Here is a 12,656-nt window from a genome sequence, read left to right as displayed (position 1 = left end):
GCAAACCGGAACACCTGATTTGCCGCCTTGCCATTCACGAGGGCTGCAAGGCTACGTCAGCTTTTGACGACTGGAGAGTGGCCGAATACTTCGTCAACCACTTGCTCGTCTTCTAACCTCTATCACCAAGCTCTTCCGCCTCTCAACCCCTCCCTGATGCTGGGGCCTTGCTTGCTCGCCATTCTGCCATAGTATTTATACCTCTCTCTTTGTTCAGATCTCGTATTTGCCTCTTCGTTCTGCGCGACATTCTGTCCAGCAAGAGGGGAAGGGGGCTTTGATCCCAGGCTATGGCTGATGACTGCACGACTTTCATTCGACCCACGTTGTACTTCTCCCATCCCTTCTTCTTGTCACTTGCCATTATCCGTGCTGAAGTATGTGCTTAGAAACGACTGTTAACGTAAACCCTAGTTCTGTCCATCCGATGCACTATGCTCTTTATGCCCGTAACGTATGCTTATATTTCACCTTCGAAGCCAGACAACGAATACATACTCTCGGGGCTCTGGCCGCTAACTGCGGCTTAGGCAGCATATATCTATCGCTCCGCCGCCTCTTCTTGTCCAACAACCTTAGTTTTTCGCACTCTTTCTCTCGATTAGGAGACAGACGAATCCATCATTCCCTCGTTCCTCGGCTACTTCGTCCTGGACGTTCCGAATTTCGAAACCGAAACACAATACACAAATAACAGTAATATCTGGACGGGGTTTGAGCGGCCTGCACAGATCGGACTGGCGTTATATACACCCAGAGACAGGTTGGAATCATCCTTGGCCAGTTACTTGCCCGCTAAGCTTGCTTCAGTCGGATGCAAGACTGGAACAAGTGTACACCAGAGCCTGGGCGCCAGGCTCGCATCCTTCCTATCTGGGCCAGTCTTCAACCTAGATCACAATAAATCAGAAGTGGCCTGTGACAAGCCCTTGCTACCAGGCCTTTGGCCCACGCCTTCAGCTCATACGCGCACCTTTCTGGCAACAAAAGAAAAGAAAGACAGAAGAAAACCGCCCGCCCTCTCTTTCGGCTCTTCAGTGTTTTCTATAGCCCTCGCCGCCCAGCCTGGTAGGGCTGTGCAAGGCCTTTTTTTTTTTTGCTGTCTTGAAACAAGGACAGCAAGAAGATTTTTAAGTGAGGCACAATCGATAAGCGGCTAGCAAGTGGATCTCGGTAAGTGGAACACCGACATATTCTTCAAATTTTGGTGGAATAGTGGAAGATCGCCCCTCGGTAGCCCAGTATCCACGTCTCTGGCTTGGGACACTTCTTCTCGGGTCTACCGTGCAATCTGACAGCTCTTGAATAGATCACTCAGTCAACATGTCGTCGTCGCAAAGGGGTGGTCGTCTCGCCCCTCGCTGGATTCATGACTTGTTTCATGGGACCATGCCTGAACTGGGCCAAAAGATGTCAGAAAGTGTGGCCACGCGCATAAACTACTACGGTATCCATAGTCCCACTGCGCATTGCCATGACCTGGTCATTATGCCGAAGCAATGTACAGTGGCCGATGCAAATCCCCGTACCCTTTCCTTGCTTTGTCGATGGTGTGATCATCACTTCATCCTTAGAACGTCCTGGGATGCGACAGTTCAGCATCTGCTCTGTAATGGCGGAAAGGATGTCTCTGACGACACCAAGTCGTTCCCTCCCCCCCAGGATGACTACCTTATGCATCATCTCGTCCACGATGGCAGCTGGAGCGAAGATGAGTGCGAAAAGCACGGTGCTGCCCTGCGCTGTCCTCTCCTGAGCCGGAAATCTTACAAATGCTCGGCCCCTAGCTGCTCCTTCGTCCTCTTCCTTGAGATTCACGAGCCGCGTCTGACTCTCAAGTGGCTGGAGATCCTTCTAGACAAGGACCGAGTACGAAATCGTCTCACGGATGCCCGTCAGGCCGAACCCGAAAGATATACACAGTCGCATGAGGAGTGGATTGACACAGCCCCGTCCCTGTTGAATACATATCTTCGAAATCGACTTGACAACGATGAGCGGAGAATATCCAAGCGCAACAAGCGCTTTCAAGTCGTTTTCGGGAGCGACGTGTGGCCTCTGTTCATCATGCTTGGATACGATGAAGTGACCATCAGTGAAGATGACGAAGAAGAAGAAGAATACTTTGTGCCCCGACCTCTAGAGCCCGTGAGAGAAGGACATCCTACTGAGGAAGGATCTCTCAGATTCTACATTGAACAGATGCAAGCTGAGGCAGAGAACTTGCTAATCCGCACTAAGGGCCTTCCTTATGACAGCACCAACGACCTATATGCTTGGGGACCACTGGAACGCATGCTCCATTGCTGCTATTGGCCTCGGACTATTCAGGAGCGAGGCGACCCGGCCGCGGCCGAGTTCACTCTGCTCGGGATTCTACCCAACATGGTCCCATCGCTCATTATGTACGCGTACTATCGCCAAGTCCACACTTGGCCCGCCAACAAGCACCTTCTCGCGCATTCTTTGGTCCAAGTATCAACTCGTATAGGCGACGATGATCTCCAGCAGCAGGCTGCCCTGGAGATCTCCATGCTGGAAGAACCGCAATCGGCCCAAAGTAGCCAAGATGAGGATCTGGTTTGGCAAGCCTTCACGTACTTTGGCGTCGACGCGTCAGGCCCCGTGGGGGACTATGAAATCGCACGTGCTTTCAGGAACAAGATGAACCAGGGCGAAGATCAAAGCAGTGCGGCCCGAGAGTTCATCCGCATTCTAGGTCGACACAGAAACAGTCGGCGATTGCGAGAACTTGCCGATAACAGCCATGGACAGATGTCTCTGACCACGGCGTATGATTTCTTGGGGGCGAGCCAGAATGATGGCGCTTACATGATCATGCGGCAGGCGGATGACAAGGTACGTAAAGTTGAGCCGGAGCAACACCCCATTACGCCCATTTCCCCCCCTAAGGTACTGCTTGGGTAGCAACTGCCGGAAGGGGATACCTAGTTTGCTGATTGCACTGCATATCCTTCTAGTTAACCCAGTATCCTGGAGACGTGGCTATGCGCGAGGAAGTTTCCGAGGCTCTTCTTGTGATCGGCTCTGATAGGAACATCGGAACGATTACAGAGAAGGCCTTGGAGTGCACGACGACAACAACCAACACCAACGGAATCGGCAACGGCAACACTGGCATGTGGTATGGGAATGGAGACCGACGCGCTGTGGGCCAAGTTGGCCTGACGAACATTGGTAACACCTGCTACCTCAACAGCTTGTTGCAAGTCCTGGAGCGTGTTGTCCCCATCCGAGAGCTGTTGACGAATTTCGAAGACGTTCAGCTACCGCTTGACGACCATGCCATATCTGCGCGTCGCCTTGGTGGCAGTCAGCTCCCTATTAGCAGGCCCGAGGCTGTCGTCGCCCATGTTTGTGAGTCGGGCTCTTCTCTTTAGCGCTCTTCTTCTCTTTTTCGTCTGACTAACCACTACTTGCGTGCGTCGCCTAGTCGTCGAGGAACTTCGCAATCTTTTCAACGAAATGGAAACGACGTCGACGCCATCGGTGCGCCCGACCCAACGTCTCGCCAACGCTGTCCTGATCTCCGATGAACAGCTTACACTGGCATCGAAGCAGGAGGGGATTTTACAGCCTCAAGAACAGAAGGAGCTGCTTCCCTTTGAACAATTGGACATGCAGGCCGCGCCTCCTCTACCGGCTCGCCCTTCTCCGGCTCCTCCCTTGGCCGAGGTGGGGCCGGGGACGGGGCCGGGGGCGGGGGCGGCTGCTACCACTGCCCAGCATGTCGAGCATGTTGAAGATGCCAACATGGTCAGCGTCTCCGTCGAGTCCATGTCCGAGACTGGTAGTCAGGATAGTTCGAAGACACTGGTCGATGGAGCCATGGACCTGGAACCCGGCGTTAGTCACACGGACGATAAATCAGGCGAAGATCACACACCATCGGACGACGAGAAGATCTTGGCTGCACTGACCAGACAGAAGCGTTCCTCTGGAACAGACCAGCAAGACGTCGAAGAAGTTATGGGTTCTATTCTCAACCGTCTTCAAGCCGCTATCAAAGCCGAATCTGTACGGGCTGACGGAGTTCAGATTGAGACGATCATGAAGACGTTCTTCTTCGAGGTAGTCAACCATACGAAGCTAGGCCAAGACACAGGTTACCGATCAGAGACGACACTTGATCGATCTATTACGGCCTACCCAGCCGAGAACGGGGACTGCACGATATATGAGGCCCTCAGTCGCAACTTTGATCGCCAGACTATCGAAGGCAGCGACATTGTTCGGTACAGCTCCATAAAGAAGCCACCTCCCCCCATCCTACATGTGCTGGTCCAGCGCACCAAGCAGACGGGCCAGAAGAACAGTAACCCTGTCGCTGTTGAAAGCCTGCTCTACCTCGACCGGTATATGGACGCCGAGCCCGACTCTACCCTATACAAGCTGCGCAAGATGAGCTGGTTTGTACGGAAACGACTCGAGCAGGTTTCTGCTTGTCCCAAGTCGCTGAGCGATGACGAAGCGGAGCTTCTCGGCCGGTTCGTAGATACCCAGGTCAACGCTCCCCCGCAGGAGGCGGCAGGGAGGGAGCAGCCTTCACTCCTCGCAGGCCAGCCGCCAGTGAAGATGAGTTTTGGTGGCAAAACGTTCGATTTCAAACCATTTGATGAGGACCAGTCCCCCCTGGACGCTGGCGAGGCCGGCGATGCCTCCAGCCTCTTTCCCGTCGACATCCCGCCTATGGAGGAAATCGAGGCGATGGCAGAGGGAAAGGCAAAGTCCTACCTGGATGCTGTCGAGACACTGTTCTCTGGCGATGACCTGAAAACATACGCATACCGGCTTCACGCGGCTATCTGTCACAGCGGTCACCTTAACGCGGGGCATTACTGGGTGTGGATCCATGATTTCGAGGCGGGGGTGTGGCGGAAGTACAACGACGAGATGGTGACGGAGTATACCGATGAAGAGGAGGTGCTGGCGATTCTGAACAAGTCCGGCGATCCATACTACCTCTGCTACGTGCGCGAAGATCAGAAACACGAGCTTGTCCGCGAACCACCAAAGCGCGATGCCTCGGCAGCGACTTTGAACATCGACCTGACGACTCCCATGGATGACAGTCCCGACAGTAAGAAGTCGACGTCGACGGTGGAGATTCAAGTTGGCGAAGAGGAGTCTCTTCCTATGGTCGGCCATCCGAACACGCCCACGACTGCCCCTACCGAGCCCGACGGACCGCCCCCCTCATACGAAGAGAGTGTGGCTTAGAAAAAAGTCTTGCGTGCACAAATGCGGACGAAGGAGAGCGGAACCACGCGGTTTTGGTCTTCGGCGAACCCGGCGGCTTCCTCTAAGGGAACTCATCCACTGGCGTCAACAGCTGGAGCTGACGCTCCGGGTCATGTCACTCCAGAACCTGACGATCTTCGTCATGAAAACAATGTGCCACGCGCATCGAGCGATGGATAGGGGCAGTGACAAGTTCTAAGTTCGTGGACAAGGGAAACTTGAGTTCTGTCGGTCAGGATTTGCGGAGCCCCTTGCTTCCTTTCTTTCTTGCCTCGTTATTCAGTTTCAGTCCCTCCCCCCCCCCCCCTTTTCATGTTTTTCCACCGATGATTACCCAAGCTTGCAGAGCATAAGAGCGGGAATGCATTGCGAAGCAAACATGGCTAAAAGTCCACAGGGAGAGAAGATAAAGAAGAGAGTTGTACGGAGGATGAGGAAATCAACACAGACGGCATTCAGAGGCATGTCTACTTATTTGTCGATTCTTCCTTGCAAACACGATAGTTTAGCGCCGGATAGGACATGAAGCCCAAACATAGCATCATTGAGGGTCGAAGGAATCCTCCTGTTGCCCTCCTACTGTTGTGTCTTATCCCGATGAGAATGGCAGAACGCGTAAACATAGGACCATACGAGACCTTGTGTGCATGTTCCAAGGGTCAGGTAAGTCCGAAAGTGAAATTTTATGCGTTCTGCGTAAATGGACTAGGATCTCGGTATCTCTTGACATGCCACTGTCCTCTATAGCCTCGAAACAAGACCTGAATGACTGACAATTCCTTTTTTCTTTTTTTTCTTTTCAGTAGTCGCGGGATCCCTCGCCCTCACCCTCGTCACCACCACCGTCGTCGTCGTCGTGGATAGGAATTGGGGGAGGCGGCTGCGGGGTGGAAGGTTTGTGGATTGGCTGGCTCGAGGGGTCTGGCGTTGGTTCCGAGGACATGATGATGGTCTCGCTTTGTTGGTTTAGGCGGGGAAGTAAGAATGGATATTGAGGAAGTAAAGGAGCTTGGTCTAAGTATGGACGACTCTCATATGTTAGCATGTTGTCATGTAGATGTTGCCCCGCTTTTTCTCGTACACTATTCAATCCTCTCCCCCTATTCATACCGGCAAGTGTTGCTTACCTCTGGATGTTGATATGGATGTAGAGGCTGGAATCAAAGTGTGATCGATGATCGAGTTTATCGGTTTATTATAATGCCCAACAAATACAGAGTTCTAGAGAGATCTGTAGACGAGTCGGGACTATATCTTGGCGGCATGGGGTGGGTGGTGTGACGTCAGGTGATGGGAGCTTGGGTAGGTAACCGGCAACACCGGAAAGTGCATCATGTGAGCCGATGATCGGGGACAAAGTGACCGGGAGAGATGTTAGTACGTGTAGAGTGTTTGGACGACATGTCATGCAAGTACATAAGGTAAGGTAGGGCACAAGGTGGTCAACGAGCTACTTCTCCTGGAGCGAGTCGGCCGTACCCTCCCATATGTTGGACGATCCTCTTTTAAGGTTGTTACTATTGGGTCGTCCGCTCATCCTCACCCGATAACCTGCCCACTTCCGGCGTGATTCAGTGATACCTTACTGTAAGGTACCTAAGGTACCTGAAGGTACGGAGTATGATACGAAGGAGGTACTCCGTGTTGCATAAGGTAAGGTACCTAAGGTAGGTACGTCCGTGCTCGGTATGACTTTACCCACCTCCGATACTTGAGGTATCAGGCAACACTACTCCATACTCTACTCCGTAACCCCAGAACTCAAACAACTCGAGGCCTTCATCATCGACTTGCGACATGGCTCGATTCCAAATTGCAAAGTAACAGGACCGTACATCGATCGACTGTTCAGGACTAGATACTATGTTTCTATGTTCCAAGCGCTTGCTTACTCCCCTGGGACGGACCCCCTTTTCGTCCCCTTGGGCAGCTTCTGGCCCAAGGCCTAAACAAAAGAATATTCGGAATCATCGACTCGTTTTCATCATGATGACGAGATGCCGCGTACCGTCACTACGCTCAACCCACATTGATCACTCGCTGCAAAACTGTAACGGATAGTGATAGACGTGTACCTTATCCTCCGAGCCTCTTCCCTTTCCCTGTGTATCTGGCTCCGTCTCCATGCGTTCTCCTTTTACTGGCACCAACTAAGGGGCTTTCGAAGAAATCAAAACCAACAAAGTTGCTTCCTTCTCTGCGGAGTACTGCCAGGATCGTATTGGCGAGACGAGCCCCGTCACCCCCTTTTCCCCTTTCACCTTGACGTTTCTCTACGAAGTAATATATCTAATCCAAGGTACCTTAATACCGTCGTATCGCCATGGCCGAATCCACACGTAATGACTCCTCGAACGAGTCCCTCAGCCCCTTCGGCGTTGCGCGAGCCACCATCCAGGGCAAGCCGTTGTCCCAGCAAGAGCTGGACCGTTATAATGATTTCTTCAAGGCCAGCCTGTATCTCTGTCTCGGCATGATATATCTTCGTGCCAACCCCTTATTGCGTGAGCCGCTGGTCAAGGACCACCTCAAGCTACGCCTCCTCGGCCACTTCGGTTCCACACCGGGACAGACCCTCGCCTACATGCACTTCAACCGTCTCATCAAGAAGTACGACCTCAATGCCATATACATTTCCGGTCCGGGCCACGGAGCACCAGCCGTCCTCGCCCAGTCCTACCTCGAGGGAGTCTACTCCGACATCTACCCGGACTGCTCCCAGGACACCGAGGGGCTCCGTAGGTTCTTCAAGCAGTTCTCCTTCCCCGGCGGTATCGGCTCCCATGCGACCCCGGAGACCCCAGGCTCCATCCACGAGGGCGGCGAGCTGGGCTACGCCATTTCCCACGCCTTCGGCGCAGTCTTCGATCAGCCCGACCTCATCGCCTTGACCGTGGTCGGTGATGGTGAAGCCGAGACGGGTCCCATGGCCACCTCCTGGCACAGCAACAAGTTTCTCAACCCCAAGGTCGACGGTGCCGTCCTCCCCGTCCTTCACCTCAACGGGTACAAAATCAACAACCCCACCGTGCTCGCCCGTATCTCCCGCAAGGAGCTCGAGGACCTCTTCAACGGCTACGGTTGGGCGCCCCACTTCGTCGAAGGCGACGACCTCGACTCCATGCAGCAGGCCATGGCCGCCACCCTCGAACACTGCGTCATCGAGATCCGCCGTTTTCAGAAGGAGGCCCGCCACGCTTCTTCCTCACCGCGCCCGTCGTCGTCTTCCTATCCATCCCCTTCCTTTCCGGCCCGACCCCGATGGCCCATGATCATCCTCCGCACCCCCAAGGGCTGGACTGCCCCTCGTAAGATCGACGGCAACTACCTCGAAGGTTTCTGGCGCGCCCACCAGGTTCCCATCACCGACGTTGCCACCAACTCGGAACACCTGGCCATCCTCGAGAAATGGATGCGCTCCTACGAGCCCCAGCGGCTTTTCCCCGACGGCCACCTCGTGCCCGAATTGCGCGACATGTGCCCCAAGGGCAACCGCCGCATGAGCGCCAACCCCGTCGCCAACGGTGGCATCATCCGCCAGCATCTCCGCTTACCGGATTTTAGGGAGTACGCCATCCCTGTCGAGCGCTCCGCTGGCGTCAGGGTCTCGAGCATGCTGAACATGGCCGGATACCTTCGCGACGTCATGGGCACGAACCCGCATACTTTCCGCCTCTTCGGCCCGGACGAAACCCAGTCCAACAAGCTTGACAAGGTCTACGAGGTCGGCAAAAAGGTCTGGATGGGCGAGTACTTCGAGGAGGACAAGAACGGCGGCAACCTCTCCCCCGAAGGCCGCGTCATGGAGATACTCTCCGAGCACACCTGCGAGGGTTGGCTCGAAGGCTACGTCCTCACCGGCCGGCACGGCCTCTTCAACAGCTACGAGCCTTTCATCCCCATCGTCAGCTCCATGGTCAACCAGCACTGCAAGTGGATCGAGAAGTGCCTCGAGGTCGAGTGGCGTCACAGGGTCTGCTCCCTCAACATCCTCCTCACTGCCGTCGTCTGGCGCCAGGACCATAACGGTTTCACCCACCAGGACCCTGGCTTTCTCGACGTCGTGGTCAACAAGAGCCCCGAGGTCGTCCGCGTCTACCTCCCCCCCGACGGCAACTGCCTCCTCTCCGTCATGCACCACTGCTTTGCTAGCTCCAACTACGTCAACGTCATCGTCGCCGACAAGCAGGAGCACCTACAGTACCTCACCATGGAGGAGGCCATTGAGCACTGCACCAAAGGCATCGGCATCTGGCCCCAGTTCAGCACCGACGCCGGCGCCGACCCGGACGTCGTCATGGCGTCGTGCGGCGACGTCAGCACCCACGAGTCCATTGCCGCCATCGACCTCCTCCTGCGCCACTTCCCCGAGCTGCGCATCCGCTGCGTCAACGTCGTCGACCTCTTCAAGCTGATCTCGCATATCGACCACCCCCACGGACTCACCGATCGCGAATGGTGCGCCGCTTTCACCAGCAACCGTCCCATCATCTTCAACTTCCACTCGTACCCTTGGCTCGTCCACCGCCTCACATACCGTCGCCCGGGCGCCTCGCAAAACCTCCACGTCCGCGGGTATAAGGAGAAGGGGAACATCGACACCCCGCTCGAGCTCGCCATTCGGAACCAGACGGACCGCTTCAGCCTTGCCATCGACGCCCTGGACCGTATACCTCATCTGGGCAACTCCCGCGCCGCCGCCCGCGAGTCCCTTCGGAACGAGCAGATTCGGGCGAGAAATGTTGCCTTCGAGACCGGGCAGGATCCTCATTCCCTCACCGAGTGGATGTGGGACCGTGGATTTAAGAAGTAGAGCACCTAGTCGTGGGCGCATTCGAGTGGATGGTGGGGATACTGCATCCGGACAGCAATCTCGGATTTCTTTGGGTCTCGAGGGTAAAACGGCTGTGCCGGCGCAGAGTGAGGGGAGTTGGGCCTAGGGGGTAAGATAGTCTTGACATGATGTTACGCGTCGTTATGGGGATTTCGATCTGAAGAGTACCCAATCCTTTATCATACCAGCCTGCCTTCTTCGTCCTGTTGTCTTCGTCTCCCGGGAGGTGACCTTGACTTACTCATCCAGGTCGGTCGATGTGAGCTCGCACCCTGAGCTGTTTCACCCTGATATCGGTGATATGTTGCAGGAAAGAAAAGAAAAAAAATTTAACAAAAAAAAAAGGGAGCAAGACATGACGGCCGAGATTCCCTTGCGTGGGTGGGAGGCATGCAAAGGCAAGGCTTGCATTGCATCCCTGCAGCCGTCCTGCACCTCCCAGGGGTCATCAGCTTTCGGCATGGTGGTCGTAGTAGCGCGAGCATTGTGATACGAATGCGTGTGATCCCAACACTGTCGAAGGGGGTGAAAAAGGCCAAGAGAATGTGGATGATGAAGGGCTGAATCTCAAGCCCGCGTTCTTTCCGTGAGCAATAACAACGCGCTCGCCTCTCTTCCTTTCATTCATGGCTTCCTACTCATTCATTCGTTCCGACCCAATTAATCCATCCATCGAAAAACTCGCATAAGACCTTTCTCTGAGACATGCTTTGGTTTCCTTGGCTCCCTGCTTTTGGCCCAAACGCCGGCTCCTGGTGGTATCTCGAATAACAAATCAACAAAAATTAAAAGAGGATAAGGAAAAGAAATGCAAACAAACAGCAGAGAGTCGAAGCGCGGCGCGAAAAATCATCACACCTTGCTGGGTAGGCACGATGTTATATCGCGAATGGACCAGCTTGCTCGCTCGCTTGCCTAAGAGGAGGGAGGAAATAAAAGGGAAGGCGGGGGAAAAGAGGAAAAAAAGAAAGAAGAAAAAGAAGAAGAAAAAACCCCCTACCAACAGCGCAACTTTTTCCAGAGTGACCCATTTCCTCTACCCAACCGCTGTCCATGCAGGTTCGGACCCCTAAGGCCCGGGGCCCTCTTCTCTGCGTCCTCTTCGGCCCCTCCCTCAGCGTGAGGGTCAAGCGGGCTCAAAGGCCTGGTGACGCCGCGGCGGTCCATGGCCAGGTGGTCTGGTAGCATGCCGGCCTCGGCGAGCCGGCGGGCCTCGACGACGCGGCGAACGATGAGGGCGAAGGTCTCCTCGATGTTGACCTCGATGCGAGCCGACGTCTCCATGAATCCGCAGCCGCGGCGGTGGGCCCACTCGAGACCGTCGGCCGCGGAGACCTGGCGCGACTCTTGCAGGTCGCACTTGTTACCCGCGACCATCTTGACGGGGGGGACGGTCTTAGCGCCGCTGCCGCCGCCGGGGCCCGGGGCAAGACCGGCGCGTCGGGCGCGTTCGGCGTTGTCGATGCGGGTCTCGGTCTCCATATCGATGAGGTGGTGGAAGTAATTGAGCGCGTCGAAGGAGTCCTTGGAGGTTATGTCGTAGACTAGGAGGAAGGCGTCGGCGGAGAGGTTGGACGAGGCCCACATGCCCCGGTATTCCTCCTGGCCGGCGGTATCGGTGATGGAGAGATGGTATGTTTGGCCGTCGATACGGCGGGTCACCGAGTAGGAGTCCTCTATGGTGGGGTCATACTCGGAGGTCCACTGAGAGCGGACGAGACGCAGAGTTATGGAGGATTTTCCGCAGCCGCCATCGCCGCAGATGGTGATGGATATCGGTGTCGGGGGCTGCTGTTGGCGTGGAGGGGGCGAGCCCATCTTGGGAGGTTCAACGAGTCGATCGGGTGAGTAGATGTTTCGTCGCGAGTCTTCTTTCGGTCCCTCTGGTTCGCATATGGGTAGTAGACAAGCCCGATAGGGAGACGTGCGACGAGTATCGATGGGCGCCTATGTCATAACGCGTGGGTTTGTTACGGCTGTCAACGTGCGCGTCGTGGAAAGAAGGGGGGGGGGACTGGAAGGACAAAATGGCCGGCACGAGAGGCAGCGGCGGCGACAGCCAGAGATAGGTGATAAGAGAGGCTTCGTGGTACCGTCTGTGGGTAAGAAACGAAAATAATGGAAAGCAAGGGATGACTGGGTATGTTTGGGGCAGGTGGTCTGGGTTAAATGAGAAGCTGCAAGTAGGGCGGCAGAGGAAGGGAAAATCGAAATCGACATCCATCATCATCAGCGGCACGGCATTTGCATATTACTGTGGCTTGACGGTTTTACCCTGAAAATGACACCTCATAATTATCCGTACCTACGTGGTAATTCGTACCTCCGGTACTGGAGCAGGTACTCTTCCCTGGCACTTGCTCAATCCCACAATACCATTATGTCAATGCGCGAATGGTAGGGTACGGAGTATTCACACATATCACTCCGTAGCATCTAATACAACCTAAGGTACCCTATCTTATTAGCCAGGAACAGCCCTAATAATTCCTTTGTTCCTTGCTTTATTATTGCTTGTCGTTTCTTTCCACTTTCTATCGCTTCCTCCGTCAGACTTCTA

The 12,656-nt window shown here is 54.9% G+C and overlaps 3 protein-coding genes across 3 annotated transcripts; 2 read left to right on the top strand and 1 right to left on the bottom strand.

Annotated features, from left to right (window-relative positions):
• The first annotated feature begins 1,103 nt into the window (after positions 1 to 1,103).
• On the top strand, positions 1,104 to 5,573 carry SODALDRAFT_328129 (cysteine proteinase). Its single transcript, XM_028610606.1, has 4 exons — positions 1,104 to 1,173; positions 1,310 to 2,859; positions 2,982 to 3,378; positions 3,455 to 5,573. Exons 2-4 carry the CDS (start codon positions 1,324 to 1,326, stop codon positions 5,239 to 5,241), a joined length of 3,720 nt encoding a protein of 1,239 aa, XP_028463551.1. The 5' UTR covers positions 1,104 to 1,173; positions 1,310 to 1,323; the 3' UTR covers positions 5,242 to 5,573.
• A 1,821-nt stretch (positions 5,574 to 7,394) lies between these two features.
• Positions 7,395 to 10,544, top strand: SODALDRAFT_328128 (D-xylulose 5-phosphate/D-fructose 6-phosphate phosphoketolase). The gene has a single exon (XM_028610605.1). It carries the CDS (start codon positions 7,586 to 7,588, stop codon positions 10,073 to 10,075), a length of 2,490 nt encoding a protein of 829 aa, XP_028463550.1. The 5' UTR covers positions 7,395 to 7,585; the 3' UTR covers positions 10,076 to 10,544.
• Positions 10,545 to 10,594: 50 nt separating this feature from the next.
• On the bottom strand, positions 10,595 to 12,334 carry SODALDRAFT_328127 (ras-domain-containing protein). The gene has a single exon (XM_028610604.1). The coding sequence runs from the start codon at positions 11,912 to 11,914 to the stop codon at positions 11,093 to 11,095; it is 822 nt and encodes a 273-aa protein (XP_028463549.1). The 5' UTR covers positions 11,915 to 12,334; the 3' UTR covers positions 10,595 to 11,092.
• Between the last annotated feature and the right edge of the window lie 322 nt (positions 12,335 to 12,656).

The sequence above is a fragment of the Sodiomyces alkalinus genome (assembly GCF_003711515.1).
Source record: "Sodiomyces alkalinus F11 unplaced genomic scaffold SODALscaffold_10, whole genome shotgun sequence".
NCBI lineage: Eukaryota > Fungi > Ascomycota > Sordariomycetes > Glomerellales > Plectosphaerellaceae > Sodiomyces > Sodiomyces alkalinus.
The sequence above is the reverse complement of the archived record's forward strand: the minus strand, read 5'-3'. Positions and strand labels throughout refer to the sequence as shown.

Excerpts from the sequence above, each read along its gene's own strand:
- SODALDRAFT_328129 (XM_028610606.1), top strand. The coding sequence starts at position 1,324 with ATGTCGTCGTCGCAAAGGGGTGGTCGTCTCGCCCCTCGCTGGATTCAT. Across the intron at positions 2,860-2,981 it reads TGCGGCAGGCGGATGACAAG|TTAACCCAGTATCCTGGAGA; the intron begins GTACGTAAAGTT and ends ATATCCTTCTAG. Across the intron at positions 3,379-3,454 it reads GGCTGTCGTCGCCCATGTTT|TCGTCGAGGAACTTCGCAAT; the intron begins GTGAGTCGGGCT and ends TGCGTCGCCTAG.
- SODALDRAFT_328128 (XM_028610605.1), top strand. The coding sequence starts at position 7,586 with ATGGCCGAATCCACACGTAATGACTCCTCGAACGAGTCCCTCAGCCCC.
- SODALDRAFT_328127 (XM_028610604.1), bottom strand. The coding sequence starts at position 11,914 with ATGGGCTCGCCCCCTCCACGCCAACAGCAGCCCCCGACACCGATATCC.